The 17,590-nt window shown below is 42.7% G+C and overlaps 1 protein-coding gene across 1 annotated transcript; it reads left to right on the top strand.

The window, feature by feature from the left end:
- The first annotated feature begins 11,282 nt into the window (after positions 1-11,282).
- Positions 11,283-17,272, top strand: LOC101948426 (parvalbumin, thymic CPV3). The gene is made up of 5 exons (XM_005304690.4): positions 11,283-11,419; positions 12,012-12,079; positions 12,527-12,659; positions 13,122-13,231; positions 16,420-17,272. The coding sequence occupies exons 2-5, from the start codon at positions 12,019-12,021 to the stop codon at positions 16,443-16,445; spliced, it is 330 nt and encodes a 109-aa protein (XP_005304747.1). The 5' UTR covers positions 11,283-11,419; positions 12,012-12,018; the 3' UTR covers positions 16,446-17,272.
- The last annotated feature ends 318 nt before the right edge of the window (positions 17,273-17,590 follow it).

The raw sequence follows: 17,590 nt of genomic DNA, 5'->3' as shown, positions 1-17,590 counted from the left end.
CCAATATATTGTTTCTCATTGCTTGAAAATGTGTAACCCACAATGCACTACTTGAACTTTAGTGTCTCATGTCATAATTAAAAGACTCTACATCATTGGGAGACTCAGATGGAACTCCTTATGCTAATCAAAATAACTTTGAACTTTGTGCTTTGTTTTCAATAGGTGCCTTTAAAAATATTAAACAAATGTGAAATATTGAATGTCTCTGCGGGCAATTTATCTTCAATATTCACAAATGCCAATCTAATTTTTAATGAATATCCATGAAGTCAAAAAGGCAGGTTCCACTTGTATACCTAACTAGCATTTGCCTTAAGTGGTTTAATAAAAAGCCCTGGCTACCCCTATCTAGATAATGTAAGTGGCAGTGATAGAATTTATACATAAATAAGTAAAAGGTGGATTAATGATCAATGAGTTTAGAGCCCTACCAAATCAGGGTCCATTTTGGTCAATTTCATGGTCATAGGATTTTTAAAATTGTAAATTTCATGATTTCACATATTTAAATCTGAAATTTCATGGTGTTGTAACTGCAGGGGTCCTGATCCAAAAGGGGTTGTGGGAAGGTTGCAAGGTTATTGTAGGGAGGTTGTGGAATTACCACCCTTGCTTCTGCGCTGTTGTTGGCAGCAGCGCTGTCTTCGGAGCTGGGCGGCCGGCAAGCAACAGCTGCTGGTCAGCAGCCCAGCTGGAAAGGCATTGCTGCCGCCAGCAGCAGCGCAGAAGTAAGGATGCATGATATGATATTGCCACTCTTATTTCTGTGCTGCTGTTGGCAGGACGCTGCCTTCCTTGGTACCTGGTCAGCAGTCACCACTCTCTGGCTACCCAGCTAGAAGGCAGTGCAGAAGTAAGGGTGGCAATACTGTGACCCCCTTACAATAACCTTGCAACCCTCCCCCACAACTCCCTTTTGTTTTGGGACCCTCAGTTTGAGAAATGCTGGTCTCCCCTGTAAAATCTGTACAGTATAGGGTAAAGTACACAAAAGACCAGATTTCACAGGGGAGACCAGATTTCACGATCCGTGATGTGTTTTTCATGGCCGTGAATTTGGTAGGACCCTACTCAGATGATTACATTTTTCAGTTATTTTACACACTGAATAAGACTACAAGCAAACAGAGGTCTCTACATCTTATAGAGGTGCATCTTATAGAGTCTACATCGATGGTAGGATCTGGCCTTAAACAGGTTATTCATTTCTTTTAACATAAGATTAACTGAATCCAGTCTGAATTATGATTACCCCTTCTATAGCAATAAACATAAACCATGAGATGCCTTGTGGGTTCTCTGAGAAATAACCCACCTGCATGCCCACCTGATGTCACTCTTGTTTCACTTAACAGAAGTTAAAACATTTTTTGGCTTGTTTGAAGCACTCTGAATAAGAATCACAGTAGTATCCTACATGTCCATCTCTGCTTATTAATTGCTTTTTCTGGGTGAAATTCAGTCTTCTACAGACAGAGAGCACAAGGCCTATGCACCACTTAAGCCACCCAGGTCTCCCTACAGGTATTATCAACTTTAATAAAAAATCCTCCAGGACGAGTGTTGTAGAATATGCTATTGTTGCCATGGTCGTAGCCGAGATGTCATATACTGATCCTAAATTCCCTGTAAGCTGTGCAGCTGCACAGCAACCTTCTTAGCGCTGCGCAGGCGCTCAGGGAACCCGCCCGGGGAGGGAGTGCCCCTCCTCCAGCCCCAACTCTGCCGCAGTGCCCGGACAGTCCAGGGCGCCCCTACCCTGGCCTGAACCCAGCTGCGGCCGGAGCAGCCCGGCCCCGACCGACCCTAGACCCAGCTGCGGCCAAGGTGGCCCAGCCCGACCCAATCCGGACCCGGTGCATATTGGTGAACATAACAACATTCATTCCGCACATGGGTGGGAAAAATTAGAAGGAGCACTGTTGATGACTACGATATATTGACTCCCCTCAGGAAACACACCACCCTTCCCAGTATGCTAAGGGGAATTGTCTTCAGAACTGGTTACTGTGGTTAATAGAATCAAATGATATGTACATCTTCTAGCCTAATACGAAAACTCTCGGAGCCACATTATTTGTCACAGGAAATTAAAAGGGGCAATAATGCCTTCATTTTCTCTCTCTCTCTCTCTCTCTGTCTCTCTCTCTCTCTCTCTGGGCTACGGGGGCTAGTAGCACCACCTATTTTAAGGTTGTCCAACACTTCCAACTATAAGATCCTGTGTTCAGTTGCTTTTAACTTATTGTTTGGGCTGAATTTTTCCCTGCCAGGTGTCTGCTTCAGGCTGAATTTTTCTGAAAAATTTCAGCCAAAACAGTTCAGCTGTTTCCAAGAATGAGGGTAGGAAAAAATACATTGTTTTGCCCTCGTTAAAAAATTCTGGTGACCTTTTCTTTGAGAAGCCCTGCCACCTCCGTGCTTTCAAGCAGGGACTTGAAATGTGGCAGGAAGTGGCCCTCAAGTCAAGGATGTGTCTTTTGCTAGAACTATGAAAATCTGCCCAAATTTGGCCAAATCATAAGCCTTTGAAAATTTGTGTAGTTCACACATGTGCAGCAAGGCTGCAGGGGGATGAGCAGGACTTTCCTTGCAATTGAACTCTGGTCTGCGATGGACCATGCTAGGTCCAAGCACCAGAACTGAAAGGAGAGAGACTTTCCTTCCTGTGCTTTCAAAACTCCTTTTGTTGAGCACACGCAGCTGCTGCATTCAAATGCAGAGAGGACAAGAGCTGAACCTGGGGGTAGAGAAGATTGGGACAAGGTGTCTCAGGCCGGGGGCAGGGACTGAACCTGGAGGCTAGCAGGAGGGAGAAGGAAACTGAGGCTGAGAGTTGAGGTGGAGGGGAGACTGACTCTGGGAGCCGGATTGGGGCAGACAAACTGGCTGGGCAAGGAGACTAGGACTGGGAACCAGGGAAAGAAACAGGCAGGGGGGATGGTAGGGACTGGGAACCATTAGGTAGGAAGGGACTGAGAATGGACAGTGAGCCAGGGAGGAAGAAAGGGAATAGCTGGGCAAGGAAACCGGGACTGGGAACAAGCTGGATGAGGAAAGAAGAAGAGGGAAAACAGAAATGAAAAGAAGCTAGGGTGTGGGTGTAAAATATGGATAATAATATCTCACAGGGATGTTGTGAAAATAAATTCATTCATATTTGTGAAGCACTCAGATGCTATAGTGGTGAATGCTATAGAAAAGACCATGAGGAAATTAATAATTCTGTCTTCAGAGCAGAGTTGGACTCGTGTGCAGTAAATACAGCATGGGCCACACATTGAACATCAGGGAGAAAACAAAATATTGAATAGCTTCTCATTAATTGAGCACCATCCTGCCTGTGAACTGAATGAGGCAGGGATCCTGTGGGAAAAAATAGTATGTGGCTATGTAATTAATCATATGCACAAGGGGGGCAAATTAAGATTGCACAGGCAAGAGAAAAAAAATCAAGCCAGCGCTGTACCACGAGGCAAGAAAGAGAGATACCATTGTAGTTGTTTTTCTTTATGAGGCACTCAGATGCTAGGGTGATGGGGGCCATATACAAACCCTGATGGATAGCTAATTCAAACATAATAGATCTTTTGCTGAATTTGTGTACAGTGTTTATTTGGAACCACTTTTTTCTTTTACCGTACCCGTTGACCATATGGATCATGATCATTTCAGCATGATGGTTACTCCTAAATACATCTTTTCACTTCAAAAAGTCATTTGACTTTTGCACTGTCTTTACTTAGGCACTGATCCTGCAAACACTTATGCACATGCTTTACTTTACCACTGTGAGCAGTCCCATTGTGGGAATATTTACGATAACAAAGTTGTCTACTTATGCTAAACAATCAGTTCCACCTTGTATTGTGCTGTGACACTATGAGTACCTTTCCCAGACCATCTCTGTGTAGCTCAAAAACGTGTCTCTTTCACCAACAGAAGTTGGTCCAATAAAATATATTACCTCACCCACCTTGCCTCGGCAACAAAGTTAGACATATGCAGAAGTGTTTGCGGAATTAGGGCTTTAATATCAAAAATATGTTGCTGCTAAAGAGGGCATTGGAGCATCACAAGAGCTTATCATCATACATTCTGGAGAAAGAGGAAAATGGGAGATCGTCATCATTAATGAATCAAGCAATCTGATTGGCTAATGTATAAGGCATTAAATGGGTGATCCAATGCCCATAAAAGTCAATGGGAGTCCTTCCATTGATTTCAGTGGACACTGGATCAGACCCTAATATTTTAGAATTTTCCTGTACATTGAAACAGCATCTTCTGTCACAAATTTATGTGCATTATTCCATTTGCACCCCTCCCCAAGCACGCCGTCGCTGCTCCACTTCTCCCGCCTCCCAGGCGCCGCAAGCCTGGGAGGGGAGGAGAATTAGACCGGGGGCGGCATGCTCGGGGAGGAGGCAGAGCAGAGGTGAGCTGGGGTGGGGAGCTGCCGCACGGCTCCCCGGTGGGGGGAGCTTCCGCGGGGAGGGCGCCTCAGGGCTGGGGGTGGGGCTCAAGGTGGAACTTCCGCCTAGGGCGTGAAACTTCCTTGCACCGGCCCTGCCCATAGGCCCCACACCTGAAAGGAATTCTGCACGAGCAGACTCCTACATAAACAAAGAGGCCCATTAAAGTTAAGGGGGCTCTGCATGGGTGCTGGGGTCTAGTGGACAGAATAACTTGTAATATTGGGGCCATAGGCCCTGATTCAGCAAAGCGCTTAAAACATGTGTAAATACATCCCTATTCAGCAAAGAACTTAATCATGTACTTAACTTTAATTTCACTGGCACTTCAGCACATGCTTAAAGTTAAGCAAGTGCTTAAGTACTTTGCTGAATTGGAGCCATAACTGAGCACTATTTTGCTCCACATTTATTAGGAGACCACATCTGTTAGCCAAATGATTTTGTCAGCGCTCTGGGTGATTACTTATGACATTGGTCACTATATAAATACAAGGTATTTTTTTACATTATACATCATTTAGGATCTGAGCCTGGTCTCACTGCAGACAACAGGATTTTTGCCAGTTATTTCCGTGGGACCAGGACTGATCAGTTAATAAGGAAATAGCTGGAATTACTGCAGCGGCATTTCTTTTATTTACCACTGCTCTTTATATTGTTGGTCATTGTGAGATGGAATTATTTGGTCCCCTGCAGAAGCAACTAGAAACAATATAACAATATACTGTAGTTCTCTTCATATTTATTACATATACTAAAAGGCAGCGTCCAGGCTCTTAAACATCTTTTAACCTTTATGGCAAAGTTATTATTGAAATATCGGGAAAATGTGAATAATGCAGGAATGCAAAGATCACACTACCTGATTGTGCAGCTGACAGCAACCACAAACATCTTAAACCATCATGTGTAGTGTCAGGGTCATAAGATAGTATTACTAGATCATGGTGACACTAGACAATTTGTTTAATGATAATCATAGAGCATATCAAATGTTAGCAGAGACGCAGAGATGGCATCTTATATTGCTTCAGCTTTTTAAATGAAAAAGCACTGTGGACTAAAATATTTAGGAAATAATTCTGCTGAAGTTCATGACAGTATTTATTCTGCTATTGTATTTTATACAAAAATTTCTTCTTTACTAGGAATGGGAAAGTACATAACCCTCATTCTTATCACAGGACAGTAGGGGAGAAATAAACTTCATTGTTTAGCTCCAGACATTTCAACTCTTCAGGGTATATCCTCCATTTGTCACACACCCTGAACTCCCACCCAAAACTCTGGCTGATATCCTGATCACATTCTAGTCAACAGAAGTTTTGCTATTGACACTTATAGGACTAAGATTTCATCGGTTTGATTTTTCAGTGCATTGTCATAGTGGTCATAGCAGAAAAAAAATTGAACATAAAATAGTTTATTCCCAAAACATCTCTGTTCTATTTCCTTGAGGGTCCATGCCAAGTACCAAATCCCACCTGATGTAAAGGCTTTTGGAAACTACCTGGATGGGACTGAGTATTTATTTCCTGAGAATGAAAATGGATGCCCCGGGGGAGCACTAGAAGTGACATATAATGACTTGGTTCATTGTAGGGCATGATTCTCATTGGACCCTTCACACTATAAGTTACAGTTACATCCACTATTAGTTACACTGCCAGAGTTGTGAATAAGGCTTTAGTGTAAGTGAGGACCAGGCCCTATGGACCGTTCAGCTTCTAACTCCTCGTGGCAAAAGGGAGAGCCTCTTATTGAGGATGATAATACCACAGCACCACCTTTGACATGAGTGGAGTGGGAAGATGGAGTTGTATGGGTTTTAGAACGGCTGTTAGAGCATCCATTTACACTATTGTAGTCGGTCTCAGATTAACACTTCTCTAGTCTCACCTGAGACTGCTGTTGAAGCTTCCCTTGCATCTGCTGGTGTTAATGTCCTAGTTGGCTGTCACTTGCTAATTAATTCTATGTAGCTTAAAACAAACAGAAGACAAAGAGTAAAGGAACAGCCTGAAGAGTGTCAGTGTTTTAGTGTAATGCAAGTTCCCCTATGCTTATGGAAGAAGTTAGTGGAATTAGATTAGGAAATAGCGCTGTAAACATTTTATCTAGATATGCTTTAATACTTTCATTTAGTCTATACTGCAAGCAGATTCATTTCATGGTTACAATTTCACACTATGAATTGCTTCGTATTTGTCTGAATTGCACTTTTCAATTTAATTCTGAAATTCTGAAGCCAAAAAAGCAGTTTCTTCCCAAAAGCACTGTGTTTAAATGGGTGCAGACAGTAAAACAAATATGGAGGGAAAGTTAAGTACCAGGTAAGTCTCCGAAAAAACAATCCAATGGGTGTTTGAAATACCCCTATTAAGCAAAAGGAAACAACTAACATTTCTTTAATTGTTTTCTGGACTTAATAAGAAAACTGGCCAAGCACGTCTGAAAACATAATTCACTGCTCTAGAGTCAGATCCTTAGCCAATGTAAATCGCTGATTGCTCAGAGATGGTTTCATTATTTAAAGTGTCATATGCCCACTCTATACTTGTATACTGACTGCACCATTATTTTGATAAAATATCTCCCTTTGTCCTTTTGGTTTAGTTCATTTTTATAAACACCTTACACTACTAAAATGTAAGCAGTTGGGTTAAGAGAAAGAGGTATCAGAGAATCTGAAAAACAACATATTCAGGTATTGTAGAGTAACTTATTTAATTAAAATATCTCTTTATATGATACACTCCTCCATGATGATTTCATTCTAACTGTAGTGGAGGGAAAGCAAATGAAGAGTGTCATTAATAAATAAATAAATACCAGTAACTCTAGATTTCCACCTGTATCACTATACAGTGACATCAACTTCATTCTGAAATTCAGCTCTTTTAGGCTTTTGTAACCCATCTTTCAGACAGGATTAGCATCACATTTGGTCTCAGTGTTGAATTTCAAACATTACAGAACCCCATCTTTAATTGTTGCAGTCACTCTATGTTAGCCATTGCCCTACTTTTATATCTTTTACTGTACTGTACACTTCATTTCAATTACTTTACTGCTTATGAATATTTTGCTTGGGGTGAATGGTTTTTAAATGTTGTATTCTCTAAGTGGCAGAGTTTATGAGAGTCAGGCACAGTCCTTTGAATTTTTTATCCTTAGATGTGGAGTTGAACATGGATGTTGTACAAGCAAATGTCTATGTGGTGGTCTCCCTAAGAAATTTAATCCACCAGTGTAGTGTTTTTGCTAACTGCAACATTAAAATAGATTTGGTTGATTTTTGACACTAGTTACATGACATAATTCAGTGTAAAGATGGGGAGGGGAGAATGTTTGATTTGGTAGCTGGCAGAACACTAGAAGTCTTCCAGATCTTGTCAGGTCTTCCATAGGGAGCGGGGTGAATTGACCTGGGAATGTCGTTTAGTTTTACTGGGACTGTCTGCATGGGGGATGGGAGAGCAGGGGATGACTTTAGTTGAGGGACGGTACCTGAGCCTGTAACCTGAGCCAGGAAGGGGGGTGAGGCGAGGGGACACCTTTGCCCAGGGAAACTGGACAAAGGGAAGAACAGGAGTACTTGTGGCACCTTAGAGACTAACAAATTTATTAGAGCATAAGCTTTCGTGGACTACAGCCCACTTCTTCGGATGCATCTAATAAATTTGTTAGTCTCTAAGGTGCCACAAGTACTCCTGTTCTTCTTTTTGCGGATACAGACTAACACGGCTGTTACTCTGAAACTGGACAAAGGGAGATGGGGAGAGAGCCTGCTGGAGGGGTTTTTGGTTTCAGTTTTGGGCTGGCTGGGAAGAGGCAGGGAACCCCAAGATCCTTGCCCCCCAGAGGGACCTGGCAGAGGGGTCCTGGTTGTACCTACAAGCCCTGCTTGGGACTGTGTTCCTGTTGTCTAATAAACCTTTTGATTTACTGGCTGGCTGAGAGTCACGGTGAATCGCAGGAAATGGGGGTAGGGCGACCAGACAGCAAATATGAAAATCGGGACTGGGGGTAGGGGGTAATAGGAGCCTATATAAGAAAAAGACCCCAAAATCGGGACTGTCCCTATAAAATTGGGACATCTGGTCACCCTAAGTGGGGGGTGCAGGGCCCTGACTCCCCCACACTCCGTGACACCTTGATCTTGATGTTGTCTTCAATACAATTTATATTTTCTTTTCCTTGCAAATTAGTATCAACTGGCAAATCAAATGCTTAAGAATAAAAGAGTTCAGCAAGCAGCATACAAAGAATCCAAGTGGAAACAACGGAAGCCCACAATAAAGTCCAGGGATCAAATCCTGGCCCCGCTGAAGTCAATGGCAACACCCTAGAAGATTACAAAATACAGTGTAAGTTCTAGCAAGAAAATGTTAGGTGCTGAAATAGATCCAAACAAGACTTCAGAAACAACCCACTAGTACATGAAGAGAAGGAAACTCAGCAAGGAAGTTATAATGTGAGACTTCCCATGATCTTGAAAAGACATAAGAGGACCTAAAATACAACATTTAGAAGATACAGAAGAGGATGCAAAACCCACCTGAAAGGGAAAGGGACAATTTATGGGAAAAACCTACACAAAATACATAGTACATCAGTCCCAGCTTCCTTTGATTGACTGACTATAGCCAATTTTAAATGGAAGAGTAACATGAGTATGAAATACTGAGCTGAAAGGATGGATAGGAGGACCATGAAAAGCCATGAGACCGGATCTCCAAATGGTGCAAATCAGCACAACTCCATTAAAATAATTTGAAATACACTGATTTGCACCAGCTGAGGATCAGGCCCATGTTTCAAAGTGTGAGCCATGATTACTACGAATAGCTTTCCAGCTGACCAGAGACAGGAAAAGAGCCTGCTGACAGCATTCAGTATTTGGTATAGTTCATAGGAGACCCTGTTTATGAATCCTGAAGTCTATATTCAGTTTTACCTAGTCCTTATTGAGGCAATATTCTCACTGACCTCAAGGGGAATTTTTGCTGAATATGGATTGAGTAAAGCTTTCAGGATTTAGCCTACAGTGCAATTGTTCATATTCCAGCCACGGTGTATAGAATTGACCCTGTTTGTGCAAACAATGCAATTAATCCCTATCCAACAATATTTGAGTAGATACTTTGGGCCAGATCTCTCAGCTGGTGGAAATGGGACTTAGGTCATTTCACATCAGCTGCCCCATTCAAGCCTTATTATCAATAGATCTTATTTTATTACTAATTGTGCAAAATTAAAGAGGCATTTAAAGCAAGTGTCTAATTATTAATGATTTAAGACTTCTTACAAAATGTGTGGTGATAAAGAAAGGAAATGATTATTAAATTATTATTATTTTTTTTATATTGGTAACACTTTATATTTCTTGATTCCAAATTGAGGTACACAAAAATTATGGTGCAATTACTCTGGCCTGATACACCTCTGACTAATACTATGTAGATCACTAGTAAATCCACTGACATTTAATCATAAATTAATCATAGACTATCAGGGTTGGAAGGGACCTCAGGAGATCATCTAGTCCAACCCCCTGCTCAAAGCAGGACCAATCCCCAGACCCCTAAACAGCCCCCTCAAGGATTAAACTCACAACCCTGGGTTTAGCAGGCCAATGCTCAAACCACTGAGCTATTTCCCCCCCTCCAATTTACACCAATATGAGATGAGAATCAAGTCTAGACTTATATGTAATTATATATAATGTATGCCTTTTGTCTCCTGTGAGATATTCTCTGCTCAACATGTTAAGCAATTCCTACCAATACTAACAAGAGCAATGCATGCACTTCAAGAGGATAATATATGCATAAATGAATTACTGTACTAAAACCTGACAAATCTGTAAGTACAAACTAACAAGTGCTTTTACTGTGGTCTTCATCCTGCAACTCTTGCTCACATGAATAATCCTTAATCACATGAGCAGAAGCTTGCTTGAGAAGTGTAACCTGAACTCTGCAGTTCCATGTTTTCTAACATTTGAGAGATTTCTTTTCAAATCTAATGTTCTTGAAAGTTAATATGGACTCAAACCACCACTATGTGCCTGCAATTCTAATTTCACTTTAAGGAAATTCCTTGTGTTGTTTTTTGTATAGGTCAATAGCCACACTAAGATCCAATCTGTCATTTGTAAAATACATCTGTTATCTATTCCATGTATTTAAAATGACTTACATATGGATTATTTAGCTAGGCCATCCTGCTTTGCAAGGAAGAAATGGATAACAAAACTAACCTGTTTAATTTTACCCTAATTTAGCTGTCTTTTGCTGTCAGGGATGGTTTTGGTCTCCCCTCTGTCCCTTTCCAGGGATATCACTGTAATTTAGGAAATGGCTTGGACATGTGAAAATCAAGCTTGCTGTAGAAAGATCATCCCAAAGGATGTCTTCCTTTCCCCTATCCTAATGACAAGTTCTCTTTGTCAGACTGACACATCACTTCAGATCTTTCATCTCTCACTTCCTCTGAGCCTCCCCAGAGTCAACAGACTTAGGGAAACCAAACTGGCTTTTCTTTTCTAAGCATCTGACTGTTGGAGTCACCTTCCAGCATGTGACTTTAAAATCTGGATGCTATTTGGAAACCCCAAGTCCTTGGAGTTTATAGACTATGTCTTGATAGCAGAGTTGAAAAGTAATTAAGCACATATGTGGATTTATTAAAAATTTGCTGCTCTTGTTTGTATTCTCTTACAATATAAATAGAAAAAAAGTTTATTTAGTTAGGCAGGAAATTTGAGCTCGGTCTCAAGGCGAGCATTTGATCCATGACAAGGTAACCTAAGTAGTGGTTATTGTCACCTTTTGAATCCTATATAAGACAGGCTGGCAAGCCAGACAACACTACTGTTTTGTCTCATATCTCTTCAGCTATTTTTTCTTCACCTACTTGGGAAAATCAAAAAGGTGAGCAGCCAGCTAGAGATTAAAGAGCAGATCTGTGCAACAGTGAGCCAGTAGCAAGTACAGTAGCTCATGGTGTAAGATGTTCAGTTTTATCTCTGGAGGTTATATACAGATGGAGCTTATGTAGATAAGTTCCGGTTTTTGTTTTCTTTTTTAGGCTTGCTGGTGGAGGAAAAAAACTTTTTTCCTTTCCTTTTTCTTCTGCATGCCCTATTATTGTGTATTGCTAAATGCCACACATTCCAACAAACTAGTGGTTAGGTTACTTTAACTATTACGTAGAGAGTTTAAACCTGTCTGACATGCCTAAATATTGAGTAGGAAACAGATAAAAATGTGTCACCAACTTAAAATGATGTTCATGCAAACAAATTGATTAAAATAGGGGTATAAAAAAATTTCAGTAACAGTAGTTTCAGTGTATACTAATTAGTTTCTCTTCCCTTAAAATACTCCTGTTACAATATTTAATTTAAAAATGGTCTATTATAAAACTCTAAACAAACAAGTTTACTGGGGGGACATGTTTACTTGTGTATGTGTTTGCAATTCACTTGTACCTGTCTGCAATACATTTTTTTTTTTGGACCAGGTTTAAGATGAGCATCACTGACATCCTCAGCCCTTCTGATATTGCTGCTGCCCTGAGGGACTGCCAAGGTAAGAAAATCTATAGGTGAACATAAAGCTGTTATTCAGCAAAATATGTAACAAATTTAATTCAGTCTTCAAGGAATACTGAAGATACGTTTCCAGAGAGTTCACCATGGAAAAGAGATTTTCTGTTGTCAGACTTAGTGGCTGGCTGAGTTAATTTGTTACTGTTCATGACTAAGGCTGATGGCGGGCTGAGTTTATACGTTATCCACATATGATTTTTTTAATGTTTCCAGACGCTCATTTATTATGTTGTAAGATTAATTAAATTGTCAGGGCACCTAGAGCTTCTTGTATTGGCAGCCCTTTTTATTTTACTACTGTTTACATCGAAACAATAACATTAAAATATCAAAGTAACATGATCAGACTGTTCAGGATTTGAAGCTGAGACAAGGAGTGCTAACTGAAGTGACTTGGGTCATCCTGGCTTTTATTGTTTATCTCCAGCCCCCGATTCCTTCAGCCACAAAAAATTCTTTCAGATCAGCGGAATGTCCAAAAAGAGCAGCAGTCAGATCAAGGATATCTTCCGGCTCTTAGACAATGATCAAAGCGGCTTTATCGAGGAAGATGAGCTCAAGTAAGGGGTTTCTTTGTTTCTTTGACTAGTAAGAGACTTTCACAGAGGTCAGCATTACTCTGTGTCCTAAACCTTCCTCTGCTGAAGCTGAGGGCAGGTCATGCTGAATGTAAGTATGGTAAATCCTTGTACTGATTTTGAATGATGTCCTATGGGAATCTTTAGAGAGAAAACAATACAGTCTAAAAACTAGCAATAAAGAAGAGAGTAGGTACAGAAAAATGTCATTCCCCGGGGCTGTGCTTTGGCAAAGTGTACAGTCAAACATGCCCGGACTGCACTTATCAAGCAGGAATGTATGAAATTAAGCTTTAACTCCCAGAACAATGCAGGCTCTGTTTGGATGACTTGGCAAAAAGTTGTAGATAATCTGTTTATAGTAACTGATCGGCTTGATAATGCACCTGGCATAAAAAGAATTGTCTTCCATGATAATCACACCCAAAGGATATTTTCCTCTAGGTATTTCCTCCAGCGGTTTGAGTGCGGAGCCAGAGTATTAACTGCTTCAGAAACCAAGACTTTTTTGGCAGCTGCAGATCATGATGGGGATGGCAAAATTGGGGTTGAAGGTATGAAGTTAATTACATATTGAATAATGTGCAGAAGAATGTGATTATGGGACCTCATTCTTCTCCCACTTACACTGGTTTCCCATCAGTGTGACTCCACTGACTTCTGTGGAGTCACCCTTGATTTACAACCTGTGTGAGGGGAGAATCAGGCCACGATGTTGGAGACCCATCTTTGAAATCCCTTGTGCAGGAGCAGGCTGAAAAGATCAGACCACATATCCTATGGAACCTAATAATTACTGCTCACTCCAAACTCCTGTTTACTTCAATGGGAATTCTATGTTCAGAATAGTGGGATGATTCTCTTCCCACTTAAACTGGTCTGAATCAGGAGTGACAGCATTTGTGGAGTTACACTAATGTAAAAACTATGAGAGGAAGACTCAGACAATGGCAGGATCACCACAGTATCAAGTACAAGTGGGTTCATTTACACTAGCATACACCAGCAATAACTCCATTACTCCATTCATGTCAGTGAAATTATTCCAGATTTGCAAAAGTTTAAATGAGAGAAGTATTTGAACCATTGTCTGTTTTGCACAGAAGCAATACAGGGTGAGTGTAATAGGAGGGCAGAGATGATCAAGTAGCATCATCTCCCTTCCACAGATCCCACAGAAGGTCCTCTATGTGTGGGGTTTGGATGCTGTGGATTTCCGGTAGAGTGTCTGGGTTAGGATGGGGTCCGACCTGGGGGAATGATCACCCTAGACCAGCCGTTCTCAAACTTCATTGCACCGTGACCCCTTCTGACAACAAAAATTACTACGTGACCCCAGGAGCGGGGACCAAAACCTGATCCCACCCAAGTCCTGCCAAAGCCCAAGCCCCACCACCCTGGGCCAGGGGACCAAAGCCCAAGCGCAAGGGCTTCAGCCCCCAGGTCAGGGGCCTGTAACCTAAGCCCCACCACCCACGCTGAGGCCCTCAGGCTTCGGCTTCAGCCCTGGGCGGTGTGGCTCAGGCTTTGGCTTCGGCCCCAGCATGTCTAATGCCAGCCCTGATGACCCCACTAAAATGGAGTCGTGACCCATTCTGGTGTCCCAACCCACGGTTTGAGAATCGCTGCCCTAGGCAGTAGCATCTTGCCCCAACACCTGGAGATTCTAGTCCGATTTAATGCCCAATGCAGCAGTAACTTCCACATGTCCAGGTTCTGTGTCTTCTAGTCCCCCTTTTGGGACAGGTGGTGCACAAAGTTAGGCAAGCAGCCAATGGCAGCTTGGCTGAAGAAGAGGACAGGCTTCCATGGAGAAGGGGCCCTAGAGAGCAACATGAAAGGAATATCCCTGTGTGCAGGTTCCCCAGCCTGCTGCATGATGGGAGGGCCACAACTCTCCTGTTCCTTCCCCTAGAACAGGGGTGGGCAAACTATGGCCACAAGCCTTTTTAAGCCAGACCACGAGCTCCCGCGGGGAAGTGGGGTCTGGAGCTTGCCCCACTCCGGCGCTCCAGCCAGGGCACTGGGTCGGGGGCTGCATCACGCGGCTCGGCCCTGCTCCGGTGCTGCAGCCGGGGCGCAAGTTCAGGGACTGCACCACGTGGCTCGGACCCGCTCCGGCGCTCCAGCCAGGGTGCAGGGTTGGGGGCCACACCACGCGGCTCCCAGAAGCAGCGGCAAGGTCCCAATCTGGCTCCTACCCTCTCCAATGGCCCCCTCCGGCACTCCAATGGAAGCTGCAGGAGCGGTGCCTGCGGATGGGGCAGCATGCAGAGCCACCTGGCCGTACCTTCGCGTAGGAGCCGGAGAAGGGACATGCCACTGCTTCTAGGTGCTGCTTGCGGTAAGCGTCGCTGGGAGCCTGCACCCCTGAGCCTCTCCCGACACCCCAACCTCTTGGCCCCGCATTGATCCCCCTCCCGCTGTCCAAACCCCTCAATCCCAGCCTGGAGCACCCTCCTGCACCCCAAACCTCTCATTCCCAGCCCCACCTCAGAGCCCGCACTCCCAGCTGGAACCTCCACCCCTTCCCACACCCCTGCCCCAGACATGATCCCCCTCCTGTCCTCCAAATCCCTCGGTCCCAGCCCAGAGCACCCTCCTACACCCCAAACTCCTCATCCTTAGCCCCACCCCAGAGCCCACACCCCCAACCAAAGATCTCACCCCCTCCCACACCCCAATCCCAATTTTGTGAGCATTCATGGCCTGACATACAGTTTCTATTCCCCAATGTGGCCCTCAGTTTGCCCACCCCTGTCCTAGAGGGAATGAAAGCTAGTACCGCAGAAAATGTGCATGGGTAAACTCATGGGATTTCATGAATAATTTATCTACTCCCATGTGGATAGGATTCAGGGAATATTCTGTCCCACAGAATCTAAGGGCCTGCAAGGTTCTAAAAGCTGCCATCTTTCTGTGTAGGCCCAATGCTCTATGTAGGCCCATGCTTAGTCTAAATGAACTAAAAAAGTCAATTAAAAAATAGGAGATGGTTGAACATATTTTGCTTTATTTAAAACCCACTCAAACATCATGGCTTCAGACGCTAATTCAAACTAACATATTATTGGGTTCCTACTTAATTTAGAAGAGATTATGAAAAAGAGGGGCAGAGGGAATTGGGAACAATATTAATATAGTATAAACACCACAAAGAGGACATTCAGTTGTGCCAGCCTAGCTCTTGGTGGCTATAATACATAACACACATTTTCCTTGAGGTAGGAAAATGTGTGTTTCTTTTAAAAATGAAATCAACCTTGGGAAAAAGATGTGGGTTTAAACTACAAGAAAATGGGGTTGTGAAATTAGTCTGGTGAACCCCCCCAAGTAGTCCAAAAGGTCCATAAAATAGTGAACCTCATGAGGTTCTATAATAAGCAGCAAATAATAGAGGGAAAATTTTCATGACTGTTTTCTTGGATGCATTAATCTGAGAGAAATTATTTAGGTAATAAACCCCAGTACTGGTGACTATAGTCCAAAAAATTGCATGACTCAGCGTGATGCTTGTCAGTTAGTCTGAGATGGAGGAGAAACCTACTTTATAACAATCAGGAGACTTGTTCAAAAACGTATATATTTCTTCTATTTTTTTACTTCCCATCTAGGCTTCTTTCACTTGATTGTTTTATGCTCTTTTCAGTTGCAAAGCTCTTGATAAGGCTGTAGTGTTCAGTTTTTTTCAATGTATTGTTTTTATTAATGCTACTGTTACTTCTCCATTGTTCTTTGGTAGAATTCCAGGAAATGGTGCACTCCTGAAGGACTGAAGGCAACAGAGAAAGAAACGGAAAGGGGAGGGGGGATGAATCTGCAGGAGATGATACTCTAAAACTCTGTAAATCAGGGAGTCCCCTTGTTTATTTATTAATCTTCACAGTGTCTGTTATTTGTTTGCTGCTCTAGTGAGCTACCAAAGCACCAGTTAATATTGATTTTTGATAATGTGGACCATCTTACCATGTTCTAGGAATACATTTCAGCAGACACTGCCCTTAAAATTAACCAATAAAAATAAATTTCTCATCACATGCTGCTGCCTGTGTTTGATCTTTCTGACCACCACACTGGAACATGTGTGAATTCTTAAACTAAAAGTGTTAATCTCTGAAAGATACTGATTCCCACTCCAGCCCTCCATCGGCAGCCCTTCTGTTGAAGTCAATGGAAGTTCTCTTGTTGGGTCAAGCCCAAATTTTTAACCAAACTGTTGACAGTCAAAGACTAAATCCTGCAGCTTTTACTCAGGAGGATATGGGGGAAAGAAATCTCTGCCTGACTTCGAATTAAAAAACATTCATGGACTTTTGCCTAAGAAAGAGCTTCAGGATGGAGCTGTCACAATATCATGCAGACCCTTGCTAAGGACAATAAACTATCCAAATAGGAGATAACAGCTTTCTGCTTGATTTTGTCGTAGTAATTTAGGCTCAGGACTATGCTCTCCTGAGGAAGGGACAAAATCAGAAGAAAACTCACACATATTTGAGGCTGCAGAGAAGTTGTCATATCATGGAGTCTTCAAAATCGCAGAGAAGGCTAATGGCCTTCCTCTAACCACAGATTTGTGAGAAAATCCCTCAGGTATAGCCCTGGTGTACACTACAAACTTATGTTGGCATAACTACGTCACTCAGGGCTGTGGAAAGTCCAGTGTTATTTCAATGGGAGGTCTTCTCCTGTGGACATAGCTACCACCTCTTGAGGAGGTGGAGTACCTATGCCAACGGGAGAAGCTCTCCTGTCAACATAGGCAGCGTTGTAAGTGTAGACAAGCTCATAGAAGCCCAGATCGTACTCCCTAGGCCCTTGTACTCTAAGGCTGTAGTGCTCCAGTGCCTCCCCACTGGTGGCTGGCCTTTAGCTTTCTTTGGGGAGGATGGCTGAATGTGTGGAGGAATCTATGG

The sequence above is a fragment of the Chrysemys picta genome, chromosome 10, assembly GCF_011386835.1.
Source record: "Chrysemys picta bellii isolate R12L10 chromosome 10, ASM1138683v2, whole genome shotgun sequence".
Classification (NCBI taxonomy): domain Eukaryota; kingdom Metazoa; phylum Chordata; order Testudines; family Emydidae; genus Chrysemys; species Chrysemys picta.
The sequence above is the reverse complement of the archived record's forward strand: the minus strand, read 5'-3'. Positions and strand labels throughout refer to the sequence as shown.

Coding starts and splice junctions, on each gene's coding strand:
- LOC101948426 (XM_005304690.4), top strand. CDS start 12,019: ATGAGCATCACTGACATCCTCAGCCCTTCTGATATTGCTGCTGCCCTG. Junction 12,080..12,526: donor TGCCCTGAGGGACTGCCAAG/GTAAGAAAATCT, acceptor GTTTATCTCCAG/CCCCCGATTCCTTCAGCCAC. Junction 13,232..16,419: donor TGGCAAAATTGGGGTTGAAG/GTATGAAGTTAA, acceptor GTTCTTTGGTAG/AATTCCAGGAAATGGTGCAC.